Raw genomic sequence first — 22,598 nt, 5'->3', positions numbered from 1 at the left:
AAGAAGGAAGGCACCCTGCTGTGAATTTTACATTTTTAATTTGTGCAGCAGTGAATTGAAAGTGATCCTCTGTCTTCAACCAACAGAGAAATCTACAAACACCTCAGGCCTGCAACCAAAGATAACTTGAGCTCTGAGAGAATTCAACAGATTTACCGTGAACCCCGAAACCCTACCTCACTTAAAACCACTTACCCCCTTTCCTCTCTATCTGTCTCTTCTTTTGTGTGTGTGTGTGTGTGTGAATGCGTACATGAGTGAATGCGTGAGTGGGTGCAGTTGCGACAATTGGTGCTTTGTAAATGGTGAAAAGCTAGAAACATTGGAGGTCCAAAGTGGATGGCCTCACACTTTCCTACATTGAAATCCATTTGCCACAGTTTTGTCCATTTACTTAATCTATCAATATCTCTTTGTAATTTTACGTTTCTATCTACCCTGCTTACAATACTGTCATCAATCTTTGTGTCATCAGCAATTAACAAAATCATATGGGAAAAGTTGAAAGCTACTTCAGCTGAAGATATGAAGGGTGCTATAGCAATCTCCATAACTTTGAATGGACTGAATTAATGTAGAATGGTTTTCTGTACTAATGCTATATTTTTCATGATTCTTGTAGTTAAGCATGGAATTTGAGAATGGGATCAACAGAACTTCTTTACACTGGCACTGATTGTGAGCTATTCAATTTTTAAGTGGTAACTTTCATTTCCATGTTACAGAAAAATAATATTTAGCTTATCAAAGAAATTCATCATCACAAGAAGGATGCAATAGGGTCACTATTTGGCAGCTTGATGTATTTGCTAAGCAATATGAAGAAAAGTAGATTTTGCTCACTTTATAGATGTTTTTAATCATTCCAGATTGTCAGTCATAAATCCTGTATACATAGAGCAATTCATGCTGGAATGAATCCAGCGCTGTTCCTGCCTGAAATATTATACTGCTTGAAAACCCTATGGAAGATTACCTTTCAGATTGTACTATCTTATTTTTCTACTGCAGATTGATTCCAGAAGTCCACTCCAGAATAATGAACGGCATGTCCTCTGTTTGCTAGTATAAACTGTTTACATTTTATGAATCATCCTACATTAGTATAAAGGAATGTTGTAAATTGATATGATTTAGCAGTAGGAAAAGAAGATGGACCCTTTTCTGCATCAGGCCTCAAAGCAACTTCCAATTCAAGGTTACTGAAGGCACATGGACATCAAGCAAACGCGATCATCCTCAATACTGCAGTTAGGCAGCTATTTTAAAAGCCTACATGCTAGAGCAAACCATCTTCACTAACGATATATCCCTCCAAATGTTTACTTCTTGCTAGTATTGAAGCTTGCTGGTATTGAAGTATAATTTTAGATTATAGCCCCTGATTTACAAAACAAGAAAAATGTTGTTGTACTGGCTATTGTAATGCATAGGCACACCTGAACATGTAGCTCATGAGACGAGTCATCAAACTTGACAATATACACCCTGCTCACCATTTCGAATAGGCTGCAGGTACCAGAAAACTTTCCCAGAGAGCTTGGCACGCAGCATAGTTGGCTGGGGAGCACTAAACCTGCCAAAGCAGCAGCTCTTAAAAGGCAGCACCTCACCATAAAAAGGGAAGGTGTGAGCATTGCAGACAAATAGATTAATATTTCACAATGGCACAGCAGAAATATGTAGGCAATAGTGCTTCCTTTAATAAAAACAGAAAGTGCTGGAAATACTCAGTAGGTCTGGCAGCATCTGTGGAGAGAGAGACTGAGTTAATGTTTCAGGTCTGTGACCTTTCCTTTTAATTCTTTGATACTGCACACAGTATACACTTTCTTTCATCCAATGACATCACCCTCTTGCACACATTTACTGCTTCTTCCTCTCAGAAAGCACACTATGCTAAGCTGCCTCATACATTTTCACAATCTTTCACGGGCTGTACACCAATCAACTACCACTCTTCTTGCAGAACAAGCTAGTGCACAACAGCAGGGTGATTGCTGGAACGGGGGAGTTGCATCTATGCGGCAAACTCACACTGCATTGAAATACACCTCCATCAACAATATTGGCAGAGGGACGACATGCCATTTTTAGAGATCCAAGGCTGGAATCATGCACTCTAGGGTGTTTAGCCATTTTTCCTGCCTGTACTCTTTCGAGCTCACAAAAACACACACACACTGCATAACGCCCGAGGCTGCATTGCGCCGTCTGCTACCACTTGTGCCTCTGCTGTTTTCCGAGATCCTTCCAATAACTTGGGCCATGCAACTGCTTAGACCAAGAGGAGAAATCGCTACCTGACAATACACTGTCACTTGCTCTAACCTTTCCAAGCACCAGCACAGCGATCGGCATCCAGCTGGTATCGGGACAGTGAGTTAATGCAGTCTACACAGGGTGATTCATGCAGCACTATTGAACAGGAGCATGTAGAAAAGTAGAAAGAACAGCCCAGAAAAGGACTCCTCAGACAGCAATTTTTCAGATCCTAGCGCAACTGAAGAGGACTGAGATACAGACTTTAGAAACCAAGACCTCAAAGAAAAATATTTCATTTGTACCAGAGAATACTCACTGCCAGGAAGTATGCACAATATCAGATATGGTGGAGCAGCCCACTACCAACTGGTGTGGGATTCTGGCACACAGCATCAAATCTCTGCAGAAAACCATGGAGCAATGTGGTCACCTCAATGTACAGTGCTTCAGTTGGATCATAGATCTCTCACAAACTGCTCTCCTGCAGATCAGTGAGAGTGCTGAGCTACAGCCTGAAAGCAGGGGCAGTCATGCAATGAAAATGGAACATGTGTCACAAAAGTTTTTTTTTATTTGAAAGCTTAGAATTCTATGTGTTTTTAAAATCTGAGAAAGAGGATTTTTCTGTGAACATTGAATGCTGAAACTTGATGTTTGAACTGAGTGGGACAGACTGCAAGACACCTGTTCCAAACAACAGCAAGGGAAATGACAGGTCACATGACTTGATTGTTAGAGTTTCTGCTTCACTTCTGCATTGTAAAAGACCAGTGAGCTGGACAGGCAGGAAGCAGAAAAACTGGCTGAAACCTGTTTTTTGCAGACCAGAGAAAAATACCTCTCTCTGAAAAAGAAGGCTTGCCTCTCTTGCAAAAGGAAATTCTGCATTTGAGGTGGTGGTTGGCGTCTGCCTGGTGAGAGAAAAAAAAACCTTGGAGAGGAAAAGACCCAGGAAAAGAGGAGTTGCTGCTCTCTGTGGCGATTTGCTCCTTTGCTGAGAGGAAGCCCTGAATTTTAAAAGGTAGTAGACTCCTTTTGCCTTCACTCTCTGAAAAATCTCTGCCTCAGGAGTGATTCCTGTTGCCTCTTATGCTTTGGGAGATCCTGAAAGCTCAAGAAAGCTTCTATTGCTAGACTGCTATTTCAAAACCCATGTAGACCTGTTGCTACACCCTTTGCTGAAAGATCTGTGTGACGCCTGCTGCAGACGAAGTGCCGTGAATGTCTACCCATCACAGACTGTTCATCAACCTCACCTAGAGACTTCGCATGGCATTTAACTATTCGACTCTGGGATATCTCACCGACCCAGAAATATCCTACTAGAGTTTGACAACCTAATTATTTTATTATTCCTAAGAAACAGTTGTAAACCAAAACATCCTTTTAAAACCGGTTAACCATTTTTTAAAAAATGTATATGTGTGTGCATGAGGTTGAGGAAGAATAAGAAGTTTGAAAAGAATCCTTTCACATATAGAGTTATCTCATTATTGTTTAAGATTTAATTTATTAATAAATAGTTAATTTTGTTGTTGTTTAAGGCAACCTGGATTAGTGTGCTTTATTCTTGGGGGACAAATAGAGTATTTAATTTGGCTATTTTCCAGTAGTTGGGAATCTTTACTAATATGCTATGACCTGTGGAGTTGTGGGACTGAATTAACAGTGCATTACTCCTGCCTTGGTCGTAACACATTTTACCATCTCTTTGGATGACAATGCAGCTGGACCCTCATGACCCCCTCAGTGTCTATGTGCATCTCAATGTTGGTCATTGCGCAGAACTTGTTCAGCTAAAGCACTGTTCAGTGAGCTGCTGCCAAAGAATTCTTGCTGCAGGCTGGTGCTGGTGCCTCCCAATTATTTGTCATCCTTGATGTTAATTGTGTTGTCTTCATTGTCTGGTTGTCGGTCCTCATCCATATGTTTTCTCCATTGTAGAGCAAAGTTGTTCAAGCATGTAGTAAACCACAACAACTCTGGGCAGTTAAAAGAAGCCACCAGACCTATGCAGCTGGAGGGATCAATGCTTGAGCCCTCCGGTAGTCAGCTCAATGAATGCTATGGTCAATACATGTATCTGGATCAGGCACAGTTTGGCCAACAGTGTGGATTGTCTTGAAAAGGCATGAGCCAAGTTGTTCATGAGACAATCCGTTGCGCAGAGTCAATTAAAAGTGTCACCACACATACCTCTGACGTGTTGCTGTTGACCACTTACCAGCTACACATTAAGAGAATGGTAGCCCTTAAAGTTCATGAAAGTAGCGGGCTCATTTGCTTTAGCTTGGCATCAGCCACTTGCTTCATGCAAACATGAACTGCAGATTGTCTGATATAGCTGATAACCTCTGTTGCAGCCTAGAAGGAACCGGAAGAAAAGTTGAATGTTGTAGTCATTTTGACAGCAAAAGGCATTGCAGTGCCACTTCTGGCAATGGGTTATGTGTCTGGTTGCAGGACATATCACAGTTCAGCTTTCTTAGAGAAAAACCAGCTTCTTATGCATCCCTCCGCTGAGAACAGCAGATATGTCACTCTGGATCTAGACACCTTGTTGGGAGGGCTCGGACATCTATGGGCTCTCCACCTTCTCAATGATCTCTTTGCAGCTATTGCTCCATGTGGTCCTTCCACCTGTCATTGCTGCTTCTATTTTCTCAAGCCAGAAAGGACTGGTCAAAAGGATTCCCATTTTCAGAAATATCCAGCACCCACTAAAGCATCCTGAAGGTTATCTAGTCACTACAACCAAAAATTATAGCAGTTCAGCATCCAAAAATGACTATGAATTAACAACAGGATGACTGCTGAATGTTTACAGTAAACGCCCCTTTAAGTTGTGCGAGAACTGGTCATTTCCTGTCCTGTACCACCCATGATTTGTGAGCATGTTTATTAAGTAGCAAAAGCAGGGCTGAGTCGGATGAAAATGTGTTAGGATCCTAAAAAGTCATTGGATCTTCTTTTTAATATATTAATAAGGTCCTCACTGCTTGTTGGATAGGATTAATGGTCGTCTAAATTGAGGCCTGCCCCTAAATTAAAGCGAGTTGGCCCCAGCAGTAAGTTGGCAATATTTTAAAACTACATTTGTCTGCCTAGCACATTGCTCATGCCAAAAAATGGGCCCAGTATTATTTTTGATTATGGGATTTACAATCAGAATAAATATTGGTTTCTGCTTCATTTTAGAAACTCAGTGCAAATGCTGTGTTTTTATGGTTTACTTACACATTCATTCTTCCATGAGCACTTACTTTTATCCAAATGATGACGTTACACAATGGGGGAAGGATTTAGTGGAGCCCGTGCAGGGTCCCAGCACCGGGCCGAAAAGACAGTGAGTACCCCACCTTGGACATTTGGAGCCCCCCACACCCCCAGCACTATTTAACGGTGCCAGGCCAATTAACAGCCTGGTGCCGGGATCCCCAACCCTTTAAAGATCGGGACCCCATCTCCAAGAGCTACCAGCCAATCAGAGGGCTGGTGACTTAGTACTATCGGCAGTGCCGCCGGGAAGGGTGGCCACTGCCGGTATTGCAGGAGGCCTGGGAACCAGGCCCAGCACTGGTGATGCAGACCCCCGGTAAGTGAAGCAGGGTTGCTGGGGCCTGCCAGACTGGCCCCAGCAATGGGGGGAAGGAGGGTGGGCATTGAGTGCAGGGGAAGCGAGGTTCATGGAGATGGGTTGGTTTCTGCCGGGGGCCCTCTGTGGGCCATACATTGAGTACAGGGGAAGGAGGGTTCAGGGAGGTGGGTTGGTTTCTGCCGGGGGCTCTCTGTGGGCCACACATTGAGTACAGGGGAAGGAGGGTTCAGGGAGGTGGGTTGGTTTCTGCTGGGGACCCTCTGTGGGCTACAGATTGCCAAAGAGAAAGGCCATGCCCCCATGCCGACAGGATGATCGCGTTGTTTTCCTGGGCAACCTCCCCACATGGCGGAGGCTCACCCCACCACTTGCTTGATGCCAGCAGCGGTGGGAAGAGGGTCTTAAGTGGCTGATAATAGGCCCCCATGCCTCCGAGGGTTGCGGGGCCCATTAAATCCAGCCCCGGGAATACATATGCGTTTGCCAGAATACCACCATAGTATTGTACAACAGCTATGTGATAAACAAACGTAGGGCTTTTACCAGCCTTTTGGCGACATCTGGGAGACAGGAAGGCTGGAAAAATGGCTCGGGATGGCGTCAGGTGGCGTGCCTGTCATCTTCCCATTGCCGGCGGTGGGAAAGGTGGCAGATGGCCCATTCACCTGGAGACCAATTGAGCCAGTTAAGTGCCAATTAAGGGCCTCTTCCCACCTCTGCTGGCATTTTAACAGCAGCTACAGGACCCGCCGCCACATGAGGAGACTGCCTGGTAAACCCTGGTGGCCTCCCAGTGGGCTCTAAGGGGGCCCCCTCCATTTTGGGCACGTTAGTCCACAGAGGGGCCCCGTGGCCGCAAAGCAACCCACCCCCCTGCAACCTTGCCTACTTGACTGGCCCCAGGAATCAATGTGCCCTTGTCCTCCAGGTGCAGCCTCAGCAGTAGTCACTGCTATCAGTGGGCCGGTTGCTCTTGGGGGTGAGCTGCTGTCCTTAATAGAATGGCAGCCACTTAATTGGCTGTCACCAGCAAAATGTGGCCCCGGGTCCCACTACCTGCTGAAGTAGGGTCACACGCCCCACCCCCTGCCCCCCCACCCCACCTGCTTTCAGCCCTGGTGGTGGGACCCCTGATGCCACATAAAGTCCTGTCCAATGGCAACATCCCATTCATATTTTGTCATCAGCTTGGTCACATACGTGCACATGAGATATGGTGCAGCATTGCTGTTCGCTACAGGAAAGTAGCACAAATAGGAGAGTATTTTTGCATTGCTATGTGTAGATTTGGTACAGAGTCCAGATTGATTCACCAGCCCTCAGTAATAAATGGGATATAAATCTACCACGGTCATAACTAACTGGCAGGCATCAATGATGTGAGCTATTAAAGATCTCATCCTTTGAAAGTTCTCCAGTGTTTGCAAAGACAATGACAATGTTAATAGGGGTGGGTCACGTAGATTGGGGAGTTGGTCGGGGGTGGGGCGGGGGAAGCGTGGAGTTTCAGACAGGAAACCCAGAAGTCTTTTTGTCCCCCCATGCTGTGGAGTTTTAACTCCACAGTGTGCATCTTTTGTACTTATATGTTCCCCATCTGGATGTTAGCCTGACCTACAGGCTTGCCTTTCAGTCAGACGAGGAAGACCTTGGAGCAGGCAAGTCTGATTCATGACCCAATTGGGGCTGTGTTGGTCTGATCCTGGAGAGGAGTTCAATTCTCAATCCCACGGGGTCCATTCTCTGACCGAGAAAGGGAGTTGGTGTCCAATCCTGGATGTCTTTGTATGGTGGGGAACTTGGGGATACCAGGGAAGCACCCTGCTTCTCCTGGCCCACAAGCAGTGCTGTAAGGGCACTCAACTTCGCTCTGAAGCTGCCTCAGCCCCCTATAGCTGCCAGGTTTCCCAAGCCTCGAAAACCTGCAAAATGGGTTAAATCAGAAGCTGCCAACCTCATTAATGTATTTAAATTGCCTATCCACCTCCTGGGAGCAGGATGGCTGCCTGCGTCTTGTCCTGCTTGCGTTAATCCTTAAGTGGGTGAGATGGGATCAGATTTCAGATTTTTAAAATTCTAACATCGGATCTGACCCCAACCCACCTGTTTTCGTGCGTTAAAATCCAGCCCAATAATCCAAAGTCTGAGTTAGCCAAGTGGCGCAGTACAGTTTACAAAGCTAGTTAAATTTAAGTCTGAACTACCATGCATTTCAAATTGCTGATCACCTAATGTGTATTCGCTGGTTACATACAGGCCCTAAAGTTCCATGGGACTCAATTGTTAGCGATTACGGTGGGATTGTGTTTGATGGCACTCTCCAGTGTTGACCCTATAGGGTCTGTGGAATCCTGCCTAATCTGCTGCAGTTGCTGAGTGCATGCACCACTGCGGGCACATCGCCAGCACATCGCCAGCACCTGCCTACCTCATGCAGCTGGAATGTCCGGTGCCTACCCACCATTGCGCAGACATCCTCGAGACTCATCCATGTTCACTTTCATTCCCTTCACAAGAGAGTCAATGCAAGAATAATTAAACATTTGTTATATCATTTGGCATACCAGCCTCCAGTATAATTCTAGGTTCCAACTGACTGGGGAAGTGGGAATTCCTGGCATAAAGAGGTTCCTTGCCCTCTTCCCCCCATGCCCCCACCACCAAAAGACATCCCCATGGCATCATTTGTCTTGGAACCAGTGAGTAGATGTCCCACCCTTTTCAAGGTTGGCTGCAAAATCCTAGAAACAGATTTTTAGGGCTATATTGTTTCGAACTCAACAACTACTTATATTTCTATAGCACCTTTAATGTAATAAAATGTCCCAAGGTGCTTTACAGGGGCATTATAAAGTATGACACCGAGCCACAAAAGGCGATATTAGGTCAGATGACCAAAAGCCTCCCGGTCAAGCAATGTCTTGATTTTAAAATTTTCATCCTTGTTTTCAAATCCCTCCATGGTCTCGCCCCTCCCTATCTCTGTAATCTCCTCCAGCCCCACAACCCTCCAAGATATCTGCACTCCTCTAATTCTGGCCTCTTGTGCATCCCTGATTTTAATTGCTCCACCACTGGCAGCTGTGCCTTCGTTTGCCTCGGCCCCAAGCTCTGGAATACCCTCCCTATACCTCTCTGCCTCTTCAACTTGCTTTCCTCCTTTAAGACACACCTTAAAATCTACTTGCCAACATGCTGGGAGTGGTGTGGGGTGGGGAGGGTGGTGGCTTCCAGGAATACACGGGAAACCCAGAAGTCTCAGTTTACCCACAAGTGGTGGAGCTTTAACTGTTTGACAGGCTTAGCTTCCATTTGGGTGAGAAGCACTCTGGAGGAAGCTGCAGGACCAGGTATGTCTGATGCTGAAGGGGTTCCAATGCTGACCTTGGCGGTGGGGTGGGGGGTGGGGGGGGGCATGTTCCAGCCCGGGGTTGAGGGGAGAGTTTATTGTATTTGCGGGGAGGTGATTTCTGATGGTGGGAGAGCTTGAACAGGCTGGGAGGAAAAACTCCTGTATCTCCTGTCCCACTAGAGTGCTCTGAAAGGATTTGCCTTCTCCCCAATCTAGTCTGCAGCTGCCAGATTCCCCAAGGCCCAAAATATTTGGTTGGCCAGTTAAACCTGAAAAGCAGGTTTGTTTTGTTTGGGATAGAAATGCAATACTGTACCAACGTGCCTCCTGGCTTGCTGTAGTCACGTGACCTCTACCATATCGCATTCTGACTGCAGGCAGCCATTTACAGTCAGTTTCATTAAAGACTCAGTACACACCAGACTGGTGTCCTGCCTGCGCCAGTCAAAATGAAAGGTGATAAAACTGGCAGTTTTCCACTCGCAATGGCAAAATTGCAAAATTACAACAGATTTAATTAAAAAACCAGAGCAGCTGCGAGTAGCTACACTTTTATCACTCTTGGGGAGAGACTGTTACAAAGTATATTCCACCCTAAATCTTTCTGAAGAGCATAAAAAACAGACAGCAGAAATTTTGAAAGCCTTATAGGCACGCTTTAAACCCCAAGTGAATGTAACATATGAACGCTATGTGTTCAATATTAGCACCCAAGGTGAAAATGAGTCCATTGATCAATATGTGTCTGCCTTAACACAGCTCACAGAATCCTGTGAATCTGCGCAACTAAGATGGTCTAATTAAAGACAGGATTGTATTAAGCATAAGAGATCCTACAGTGAGCACACATCCACTGAGAGAGGAGAAACTGACTCCCAGAAAAGCGATTGACGTGCAGAAGTGCTGAGGTTGTAAATCAGTAGCTAGACCATATTCATGGCAGGACAGACCAGACCTTGCATTATGCTGATAGACATTCCAGACCGAAAGGGCAGAAAGATCACAGACAAAGGGCAGGCTGCAAATACTGCGGAGGACATCACACACAGGAGAAGAAGGCATGTCCAGCGTGGGGAAAGCAGCGTTCTCATTGCAAGAAGCTGAATAATTCTGCACACAAGTGCTTGGCTAGGAGGAAGCACAACAAGCAGATACAGATGGCCACTAAAGAGATGTCAGCTGAAGATTCTGACGAATCACTATACACCATACAACAGGTTAGTTCAGTCAGGTCGATAGGTGATAAATGGTTTGTGACTGTTGGAATGATGACTGCAGAAGGAGAACATCAAGTCAGCATAAAGTGTCAGATAGACATCAGTGCGTCATGCAACATCATGACCTTCACAGACCTGTTTAAAGTGGCTCAACATGGAGATCCAAAAATTAAGCCTTCGAAGGTAAGGTGGAGGCTATACGATGGCGCCTTACTAGTGCCAAGAGGACAAGTTACTCCGACAGCCCAATGCAATGGCAAGAACAAAAATCTGGAGTTCCAGATCATAGACGGCACGGAAAAGCCACTCATCTCAGCCAAAGCAAGTCTAAAGCTTGGACTGGTAACCGTCAATGTGCAAAAAGAGATTTGCAATGTGTCACAGCACACTAAATCATTGACCATGGAACAGATCCTAGAGGAGTACAATGATGTATTTACAGGTTTAGGATGTCTTCCTGGAGAATATCATCTCAAAGTAGATGAGAGGGTAAGACCAATTCAGCACCTGCCGAGAAAAGTTCCAGCTGCTCTCAAGGCCAGCCTGAAAGACAAGATAGAAGAGCTGGAAAAGAAGGGAGTAATCAAGGAAGTGACAGCCCCTACAGAATGGATTAGTAGCATGGTAGCAGTGAAACTACCTGGAAAGCTGAGAGTATGCATCGACCCAAAGGATCTAAATAAAGCTCTGAAAGATCTCATTGCCCCGTGCCAACCATCGAAGGAATTTTGCCACAATTTGCAAAGGCAAAAATCTTCACTACCCTAGATGCCGAGGATGGTTACTGGCAAGTGAAGCTGGATGAAAGCAGCAGCTTTCTAACCACATTCTGGAACCCGTTCTGGAGATACAGATGATTTCGCATGCCGTTTGGCATTTCCACGGCTCCAGAGGAGTATCAACGCAGACAGCAGGAGATAGTTAGTGATCATTCCAGAGTGGAAGCTCTCGTGGATGATCTGCTAGTTTATGGATGCAGAGACTCGATGGAAGAAGCCATTGCTGACCATGATCAAAATCTAGTGCGACTGCTGGACAGAGCTCGCCAGATGAACCTGAAGCTGAACAAGAAAAAATTGCAATTAAAGATGCCCGAAGTCAAGTACATTGGTCATGTACTGACAGCAAAAGGCCTTTGCCCAGATCCTGAAAAGATGATAGCAGTAGCAGCGATTCAGCGACCAACAGATGTAAACGCAGTGCAACGGTTCATCAAGTATTTAGCAAAATTCTTGCCCAATTTGTCGGCGAAGTGTGAACCATTATGCCAACTCACCGCCAAGGATATTCAGTGGTGTTGGGGCACAGAACAAGAAGCAGCGTTCACTAAAATCAAGCAACTAGTGAAGGCAATGCCAGTGCTGAAATACTATGACATAAAAGATGAAGTTACTCTGCAGTGTGATGCCAGCGAGACAGGACTTGGAGCAACTCTAATGCAGCAAGAACAACCGGTTACATTTGCATCCAAGGCATTAACGCAAATGGAATGATACTGCATTCAGATCGAGAAAGAGTGTCTGGCCACTGTCTTTGCTTGTAAGCATTTTCATCAATACTTACTTGGAAGAGACAAAGTGACACTCGAGCCCAACCACAAGCCACTCCAAAGCATTTTCCTCAAGCCACTACTATCTGCTCCAAAGCGTCTGCAAAGGATATCACTCTGGTTACAGGGATATCATCTGGATGTGACATACAAGCAAGGGAAACAGATGTACATCGCTGACATGCTGTCGAGAGCTGCACTCCCTATGAAGAAAGTCCAGGATTCTACGACAGAGTGTGAAATCTTCCAGATCCAATGTGAAGCTGCAGCTCGACACGTTCTGGGAGTCATCAACCCAGCAGAGACATTGAATCTGACAGACAAGCACTTTGCTCAAATCAAGCAAACTACCCAACAAGATCCAACTCTACAAGTGTTGCAAGAAGTGGTGATGAAAGGATGGCCTGACAGCATCAAGGACACTCCTGTTGTCACAAGAGCATATTGGGCTTACAGAGATGAATTCACAGCCCATGATGGCATCTTGTACAAGGGAAATAGAGTCATTATCCCTAAAGAGCAGAGAGGAGAGATGCTAAAGCGCATCCATGCAAGACACCAAGGAATTGAGTCGAGCCTAAGGAAGGCAAGGTAAGTGCTCTACTGGCCAAACATGAGCAATGAAATCAAGGGCCACATCAACCAGTGCAGTGCGTGTAACGAATACCAAGCTAAGCAGGTGATAGGTAAATTGGCCATTGTAAATTGCCCCTAGTGTAGGTAGGTGATAGGGAATATGGGATTACTGTAGAGTTAGTATAAATGGGTGGTTGTTGGTCAGCACAGACTCGGTGGGCCGAAGGGCCTGTTTCAGTGCTGTATCTCTAAAAAAAAAAAAAATGACACCCCAGGTAGATCTTGGAAGAAGCTGGGAGTAGACATCTTCACTCTCACAGAACTGATTATCTTGTCACCATAGACTACTATTCTGACTACTGGGAGATGGACCAAATGTCCTCAACAACTACCGATGAAATTGTAGAATGCCTGAAAGTACACTTAGGTCATTACGGCATTCCAGACATTGTGATGACTGACAAAGGCCCGCAGTTCACGAGCGAAGAATTCAGCCACTTCATAAAGGATTGGGAAATTCAACACAATGCATCATTTCCACCCTATCCTCAGTCCAATGGAAAGGCTGAGGCGGCAGTAAAAATCGCCAAAGGAATCATAAAAAATCGAGCAAATCTGGCACAGATGTATACAAGGCAATCCTCAAGTGGAGAAACACACCTACCGAAGGCATGGAAAGTAGTCCGGTACAAAGACGCTGCACAAAAACTACTCTTCCAATAGCAAAAAAGCTACTGAAGCCAGAAGTAGTAACAGATGTGAGTGACAAAATCAAGGTGGAACGGCAGAGAGCCGAATTTCACTTTGACAAAACTGCCAAACCATTGCCAGAATTGAGCATTGGAGTGCAGGTCAGGATACAAACTTTCAATGCTCTCAACAAGAATCAGCCCAAGTGGCAACTTGGGACCTGCGTAAAGCAGTTGTCCCCTCGATCGTATGTGGTGGAAGTGAACGACCAGATATACCATCGCAACCGCAGGCACATCCGCACAACTGGAGAAGCTGTTCCTTCACAGCAGGCTACCAATCAGGAAGATGAGAACTCACCAACTGCACAGACCACAGAACAGCCATCAGCCCCAGAGGTCCACAGTACCCCAACAACGGAAATGGAACAATAACAGTTACCACGGCAACAAGTGACAAGGGAATGACACTCGTCGGAGAAGGAAAATCAACCAGATGAAGAACCAACAACAAATCACACGCACACCATTAAGAGACTGGCACGATTTAATGACTATGTGTGCAATGCATGTGCAATGACTGACAAGAATGACGAACTACTAATGCCTGAGAACAGTTGTGTGCATAGTGGGTAACTTGGGCAACTCACAGTGCAAATGATAATGCATGCAAATTTATTTTTGTTTTTTTTTGTATGTAAGGGGGGATGTTTGGGATAGAAATGCAATACTGTACCAATGTGCCTCCTGGCTTGCTGTAGTCGTGTGACCTCTACCATGAGGCACTCTGACTGCAGGCAGCCATTTTACAGTCAGTTTCATTAAAGATTCAGTACACACCAGACTGGTGTCCTATGAGCTCGTAACAAGTTTTGAGGCTTCCAGACTCATTCACATATTTAAAATGCCAACCCGCCTCCTGAAAACGGGTTGACAGCCCAATCCCTGTACCACCTCTGTAAAACCTGGAAGTCTAGCAGGTTGGAGTCGGTTTCCCAGTTTGCTCAGAACTTTTGCCCAATTAACCCCCACCCACACCCAATTCTACCTGCTCACCCATGTTAAAATCTCCCCCATCACCTCTGGGAATGTTATACTAAAAACAGCCCCAGAGTGGTGAAGAAATAGGCATTTGATGATTTATTTATGCAGGAAACAGTCATCCTTTTAAAGACTAGAAATGGTTGGATTTTAAATATTAAAAAAAACTGGTCCCCTAGGAACCAGATAGTATTTCAGAGATTGCTTGTACTTTATCTTACAACTCTGACTAACTGCAAAGGCCTTTGGTAAATATTCACCTCTGAAACAATAACCACATGAATGGCCATACAATAAAAATGTTCCTGCTCCTGTTCCAAATAGTTACAATCAGCAATTAACTTTGATAGTAACACTCAATTTGAACTCTCATTAAATTTGATGAGCATAACTTTACAATTCAAAAACCAATCAATTCTCTCGTCTTTTTGATATGGATTTTTGTATAATACTTCCAAAAATAACCATAGATATAGCCTGCTGATATTTTGTTGTCCTCGTCTTCCTTATGAAAAATTAGCAAATCAGGTCAGCAGTGCTCTTGGTTACATGATTTTTAAAAGATAAACAATGCACTAATTGCTCTTTAAAATTTTTTATGCTGGGCATTTATCACAAGCCTTTACTCATGAATTCTAAAAGACGTTTGTGCAATTCAATCCCTAAGACATAAATTCAACAATATGTGTGACACTGGTTAACTGGAGTCAGTCATAAGAGACATAACTACATCAAATATGAGAATTGTGCATATTTGGTGGTGGTAATTTTTTTAATCATAGCAATCAAGTTGGCTCAGGAACTCAAGCAGCTCAGCACTTGATTCCCAATCAGAAGGTCATCAAGCTGCCTATCACTCTCACCCCTTTGTCTTCGTCGGATGAGATTCATCAGTTCTTAGTCAGTGCTGTGAGACAAAGTGACAAGGGATGGGAGGCATTCAATCCTGGAGGGAGGCTGATGAAATTATTATTGATTGCAGTGATAGGGAATTCTTGACCGCTGTGCTGACCTCCCAGACAATAATGTACTAGTATATGAAAAAAGATTAAGTAAAAATGTTAGTCTGTTGTATGGAATTTATGTTATGTTTGCTGTATATGCCTGCATTAGTTTATTTCCATGAGGTAGGTATTATTTTTGTAGGTAATTCTTGTTGAGTGCCACAAACTGCAACACATTGCCTATAACAATTGTGTTCTCATACGAAGGAATTTTCAAATATAATACAAATATGTTTGTATATAGATCTGGGGACACAAATAAGGATAGCTGATATCTACAAAGAAATGAGAGGAAGAAGAGAGACATATCCTAGAGTTCCATTAATTGCAATGATTTTAAAACTGTGTTGATAGGAGGTGTGAAACAGAACAGACTAAATTTGTGCCTCCTCCCTGAAGGCTCGTGTGGATCATGATAACCAGCCTGGGTCATTTGGGCCAAATGGCCTGTTCCTATGCTGTAAACACTATGTAAGCAATCAACAATCATCAAACTAGGCATTTTATTTTTATTTCGCCTCCTGAAGGCAGTGGATTGGATTATCTCCTGATTGTAGCTTATCAATGCAGTGGAATTATTGCCTACCAATGTGAATTTGCTACTAATCTTCCTCCTGGAGCACTAATTAAGGATGTAGAGCAGGATTGTAGCAGTTAAAATGTTTCTATTACTGGAAAGGAGCGAAATTAATTTCAGATACAGCCTTTAAGAGTCTGAAGCCATTATAAGGAGGAAGGTTATAGAGACAATTAGTGCTACTTCCAACACCTCAAGAATTGTTGCACAGTGCCTGGAGTGGTTCAATTACCTCACAGAGTGGGTAAGGCAATACACATGTATGACTGAGAAAACTTCCATTACCTCCTTAAAGAAAAGAAAGACTTGCAGTTATGTAGTGCCTTTCACAACTTCAGGAAGTACCAAAGTGCTTTACATCCAATTAAGAACATTCTTTGAAGTGTAGTCACTACTGTAATGTAAGAAATGTGGCAGCCAACACTTACCATATTCTTTTCAATGACAGAGAAACTCATTGGCCCAGATGTTGCATTTGTAATAATGGTGAAACTGTTAGCGTCACCTTCATTACTCTGAGAAACTGACAGCAACTCCTGGCACATGTGCAGTTAAACACAGAGACAAGATGCTGATATCAGTGATTCCCCATTCCTCCACAGGGTGCACTGCTGAAGTCCTTGCAGATGGAAATCAATTAGAAATCACTGAATTGACGTGAACTTCTGCTTTTTACCCTATTGTTCTTGCCGTAAAAATCCTTGAAAAAGTTACACCTTGTTGAAGGAGGCATAACTGGGTTTTTAATGATGTACTAAGTACATAATTACTGCTGAACCTCTCTGGACTTGAAAAAATAATTTTATATTTGTGGAATGTCAAATTTCTCCATTCACAGAATCACAGAATTGTTACAGCGCAGAAGGAGGCCATTCAGCCCATCGTGTCCGCACTGGATCTCTGAAAGAGAAGTTCCCTCAGTCCCATTCCCCTGCCTTCTCCCCATAACCCTGCACATTCTTCCTAAAACATATAACTGTATAATTCCCTTTTGAATGCTTCAATTCAACCCGCCTCCACCACGTTCTCAGGAAGCACATTCCAGACCTTAACCACTCACTGCGTGAAAAAGTTTTTCCCCATGTCACTTTTGCATCTCTTACCAAATACTTTAAATTTGTGCCCTCCCGTTCTTGATCCTTTCACGAGTGGGGACAGTTTCCCTCTATCTACTCTGTAAATACCTTTATAAAATCACCTCTCAGCCTTTTCTTCTCCAAGGAAAACAGTCCTAACTTCTCCAATCTATTTTTATAACTGAAATTCCTCATCCCTGGAACTATTCTCTTAAATCGCTTCTGTACTTTCTCCAATACCTTCATGTCTTTCCTCAAGTGCGGCGCCCAGAATTGGATGTAATATTCCAGCTGAGGCCGAACTAGTGTCTTATACAAGTTCAATATAACTTCCTTGCAGTTATACTCTATGCCCCTATTAATAAAGCCCAGGATACTGTATGCTTTATTAACTGCTCTCGCAACCTGTCCTGCCACCTTTAATGACTTATGCACATGTACACCCAGGTCCCGCTGCTCCTGCACCCCCTTTAGAATTGTTCCCTTTATTCTATATTGTCTCTCCATGTTCTTCCTACCAAAATGAATCACCTCACATTTCTCTGCATTGAACTTCATCTGCCACCTGCCTGCCCATTCCACCAACTTGCCTATGTCCTTTTGAAGTTCTACACTATCCTCCTCACAGTTCATAATGCTTTCAAGTTTTGTATCATCTGCAAACTTTGAAACTGTGCCCTGTACACTAAGGTCTAGGTCATTAATATACATCAGGAAAAGCAAGAGTCCCAACACTGATCCCTGGGAAACTCCACTACACACCTTCCTCCAGCCCTAAAAACATCCATTAACCACTACTCTTTGTTTCCAGTCACTTAGTCAATTTTGTAACCACGTTGCTACCGTCCCTTTTATTCCATGAGATACAAGTTTGCTCACACGTCCGCTGTGTGGCACTGTATCAAATGCCTTTTGAAAGTCCATGTACACCACATCAATAGCATTGCCCTCATCAACCCTCTCTGTTACCTCCTCAAAAAAATCCAGCAAGTTAGTTAAACATGATTTTCCCTTAAGAATGCACGATGGGCCGAAGGGCCTGTTTCTGTGCTGCATAACTCTATGACTATGACTCTATGAAATCCATGCTGGCTTTCCTTAATTAACCTGCATTTGTTCATGTGACTATTGATTTTGTCCCGAATTATTTTTTCTAGAAGCTTTCCTACCACCAAAGTTAAACTGACTGGTCTATAGTTGCTGGGCTTATCTTTACATGCTTTTTTGAATAAGGCTGTAACACTTGCAATTCTCCAGTCCTCTGGCACCACCCCCAAGTCAAAGTAAGACTGAAAAATTATGACCAGTGCCTCTGCGATTTCCACTCTCACTTCCCTCAGTATCCTTGGATGCATCTCATCCGGTCATGGTGCTTTATCCACTCTCAGTACAGACAGCCACTCTAATACATCCTCTTTATCAATTTTAAAGCCCTCTATTGTCTGAAATAACTCTTGTTTCACCATTGCCTGGGTTGTATCTTCCTTGGTAAAGACAAATGCAAAGTATTCATTTAATAATTAAGCTATGCCCTCTGCCTCCATGTGTAAATCCCCTTTCTCGTCTCTAATCAGTCCCACTCCTCTTTTTACCACCTTTTTACTATTTGTATGCCTACAGAAACTTTGGGATTTCCTGTAATGCTAGCTGCCAGTCTCTTCTCAGGCTCTCTCTTTGCTTCTCTTATTTGTTTTTCCACTTCCCCTCTGGACCTTCTATATGCAGCCTGATTCTCAATAGTATTTTCTACCTGGCATCTGTCAAAAGCACACATTTTCTTCTTTATCTTAATCTTTACCTCTTTTGTAATACAGGGAGCTCTGGATTTGTTTCCTCTACTTTTCCCCTTTGAGGGAACATACCTCAACTGTGCCAAACTATCTTGTCTTTGAATAAAAGCAATAAAAGAATAAAGTACTGCAGATGCTGGAAATCTGAAATAAAAACAAGAAATGCCGGAAATACTCAGCAGGTCTGGCAGCATCTGTGGAGGGAGAAGCAAAGTTAACATTTCAGGTCAGTGACCCTTCTTCATAACTTTAAGGTAGTCCATTGTTCATCTGTCAGTTTTTCTGTCAGCTTTTGACTCCAATTTATTCACCCCAGCTCTATTCTTACCCCATTGAAGTTGGCCTTCCCCCAGTTAATTATTCTTACCCTGGATTGCTCTTTGTCCTTTTCCATAGTCAGCCTAAACCTGATGATACAATGATCACTTTTCCCTAAATGGTCTCCTACTGATACTTGATCCATTTGGCCCACCTCATTCCCAAGAACCAGGTCTAGCAGTGCCTCCTTTCTTGTTGGACTAGCAACATACTGTTGTAGAAAATTTTCCTGAACACACTCTAGGAACTCTTGCCCTTCACTGCCCTTTACACTACTATTTAACCCAGTTATTGTTATTATTGTTATATGATAAAAAATTCCATAGATTTTTAAAAATAATAATAATTATTAAAAGTTTGTTTATAATTTAATTTCTACCTTAATCCCATGTGTATGTCCCAATCTTTATTTCACTTTCTGTAAAATTATAAAAAAAGTTAATTTTAAAACCTGCGTGTTGCTTCCTGGTTTGCTGTCTATGAGAATTGTTCAATGTGATTAGCTGCTTAGCCTGTTTGATGACATCACTGTTGCTGGATACTAGAGATCCCCTACAGTGGCCTCCAGAATGAAATTCCAACGGGAAAGGTGAAATTCATACCACACAGCTCATTGCAGTCGCCGTTGACCTTAGTCATTTCGCCGCTGACCGGAAAATCCAGGCCAATAATGCAAAGGGTACCCTTTGAAAATGCTCAAATGCCAACTAACAGCCTTAATTACCAACCATTGAAATTGTATCAAATTAATCATTTCCAATGGACAGTAATGTCACTTTCTATGGGTCTGACAGCTTAATCTCCTCTTGATCAACTCCACCTATTTTCGTATCAAATGATTCTCTAATGTTGTGAAATTTCTGAATCAGACCTATGTGAGAATGAAAAAGCCACTGAACCCTCATTATGTCTCAGAGTTCTGAGGAAAAACTCAACACCAAGCAATTAAACTTTAAACTGTCAATTTCAAATACATTACGTTAAGGGTATATTCCATATTGGATGGTTACTGCTCTCATATAATTTTAAAAATCCATTCATTTAGAGCAATACAGTCAGTCTATTTTTTAAACCCAACATATTTTCTGTCCTATACAATGCTTCATAATGAGTAAAAGAACACCGAGCGTGATATATAACTGAAAATATTTTAATGAATTGTAGATTTTTCTACCATTTTTATTTATTAGTTGCTTTCTTGTTCTCAGGTAGCAGCCTTGGCTAAGTGTTAACACTCTTATAATAAAAGCAAAATACTGCAGATGCTGGAAATCTGAAATAAAAACAAGAAATGCTGGAAATATTCAGCAGGTCTGGCAGCATCTGTGGAGAGAGAAGCAGAGTTAACATTTCAGGTCAGTGACCCTTCTTCAGAACTGGCAAATATTAGAAATGTGAAAGGTTTTAAGCAAGTAAAGCAGGGGTGGGGCAAGAGATAACAAAGGAGAAAGTGTAGATAGGACAAGGTCACAGAGAATAACCGACCAGAAGGTCATGGAGCAAAGGCAAACAATATGTTAATGGTGTGTTGAAAGACAAAGCATTAGTACAGATAGGGTGTTAATGGACTGAAAACTGAGCAGCCGCAAGTACAAACATGAAAAAAACAGTGGGCAAACTGAACAAACTAAGATGAAATAAAATAAAATAAACAAAAAAAAGAAGAAAAAATAACTAAAAATAAAAGTAAAATGGGGGGCTCTGAAATTATTGAACTCAACGTTCAGTCCGACAGGCTGTAGTGTGCCTAATCGGTAAATGAGATGCTGTTCCTCGAGCTTGCGTTGATGTTCACTGGAACACTGCAGCAATCCCAGGACATAGATGTGAGCATGAGAGCAGGGGGGAGTGTTGAAATGATAAGCAACTGGAAGCTCGGGGTCATGCTTTTGGACTGAGCGGAGGTGTTCCGCAAAGCGATCACCTAGTCTGCGTTTAGTCTCCCCAATGTAGAGGAGACCACATTGTGAGCAGTGAATACAGTATACTACATTGAAAGAAGTACAAGTAAATCGTTGCTTCACCTGAAAGGAGTGTTTGGGGTCTGGGATAGTGAGGAGAGAGGAGGTAAATGGGCAGGTATTACACCTTCTGCGATTGCAGGGGAAGATGCCGTTGGAAGGGGACGAGGTGGTGGGGTAATGGAGGAGTGGACCAGGGTGTCGCGGAGGGAACGATCCCTTCGGAATGCTGACGGGGAAGGGAGGGGAAGATGCGTTTGGTAGTGGCATCACGCTGGAGGTGGCGTAAATGGCGGAGGATGATCCTTTGGATATGGAGGCTGATGGGGTGGAAAGTGAGGACAAGGGGAACCCTATCGCTGTTCTGGGAGGGAGTGGAAGGGGTGAGGATAGAGGTGCGAGAAATGGGCCGGACACGGTTGAGGGCCCTGTCAACCACAGTGGGGGGGGAATCCTCGGTTGAGGAAAAAGAAAGACATATCAGAAGCGCTGTCATGGAAGATAGCATCATCAGAGCAGATGCGTCGGAGATGGAGAAACTGGGAGAATGGAATGGAGTCCTTACAGGAGGCAGGGTGCAAAGAAGTGTAGTCGAGGTAGCTGTGGGAGTCGGTGGGCTTATAATGGATATTAGTAGACAGCCTATCCCCAGAGATGGAGACAGAGAAGTCGAGGAAGGGAAGGGAAGTGTCTGAGATGGACCATGTAAAGGTGAGAGAAGGGTGGAAATTAGAAGCAAAGTTGATGAAGTTTTCCAGTTCAGGGCAGGAGCAGGGCTCCCCCCCTGCTGGTGAAATCACATCAGCGGTGGGAAGAGGCCCTTAATTGGCTGTTAATAGGCCATTTATGTGCCTGCATCGGCCACTGGGTGGGAAAGCCTCCATCGGCCTATCCCTCCCCGGAAGAATGGTTGGCGACAGGGAGGTGACGGACCCTCCTGCCCCGGACATCTGTTGCGATTCTCCATGCCACGACCCGCCCCCACTGCCTCCGGCTCCACATCAGGGGGTCCATAAAATTCAGCTCCTTGTGTGCAAATTGACTGCTGTGTTTTCTACGTTATAACAGTGACTACGTTTCAAAAGTACTTCATCAGCTGTAAAGCGCTTTGGAACATCCAGAGGTCATGAAAGATGCAGTAGAAATTCAAGTTCTTTCTTTCCTTTCTTATCAAAACTTAACTCCTGCTGTTCAGAGATGGCTATTTGGATTAATTTACAATCACCAAGTTATTTCAGAGACTCCCTAGTAAGAGAAATCAAAAGCTACTGCAAATATGTGGCGTCATTCTTTAAAGGGACAAGGATATCTGAATGCAAGTAGTGCAAATCAGAGTATGATCTCAGAACATGCTCCAGGCAATTGTCCCTGTTACTGTTCCAATCTGACTGCAAAGCCTACTGACATTGGAAGTCTATTGACAAAGGCTGACAGGTTCAAGAAGTACTTTTTTAAATAAAAAGTTTGGTCAATTTTCTGTTACCTTGAACAACATGGTCTTCATTCTTGGTGCTCAATCTTTTGTTTTTAATGCTTTGGATTGGGACTGATGAAAAAGGAACATTTACTTTCTCATTCTGTTAAA

The 22,598-nt window shown here is 43.7% G+C and overlaps 1 protein-coding gene across 3 annotated transcripts in view; it reads right to left on the bottom strand.

Moving 5' to 3' along the window:
* Positions 1-22,598, bottom strand: part of c20h10orf90 (chromosome 20 C10orf90 homolog) — a 224,275-nt gene that overhangs the window by 167,684 nt on the left and 33,993 nt on the right. For all 3 annotated transcript variants that reach the window (XM_068052741.1, XM_068052742.1, XM_068052743.1), the window contains one exon: positions 22,497-22,590. In XM_068052741.1, coding sequence (XP_067908842.1) covers positions 22,497-22,590 — 94 coding nt within the window. The remainder of the gene's footprint in view (positions 1-22,496; positions 22,591-22,598) is intronic.

The sequence above is a fragment of the Heterodontus francisci genome, chromosome 20 (assembly GCF_036365525.1).
Source record: "Heterodontus francisci isolate sHetFra1 chromosome 20, sHetFra1.hap1, whole genome shotgun sequence".
Classification (NCBI taxonomy): Eukaryota; Metazoa; Chordata; class Chondrichthyes; order Heterodontiformes; family Heterodontidae; genus Heterodontus; species Heterodontus francisci.
The sequence above is the reverse complement of the archived record's forward strand: the minus strand, read 5'-3'. Positions and strand labels throughout refer to the sequence as shown.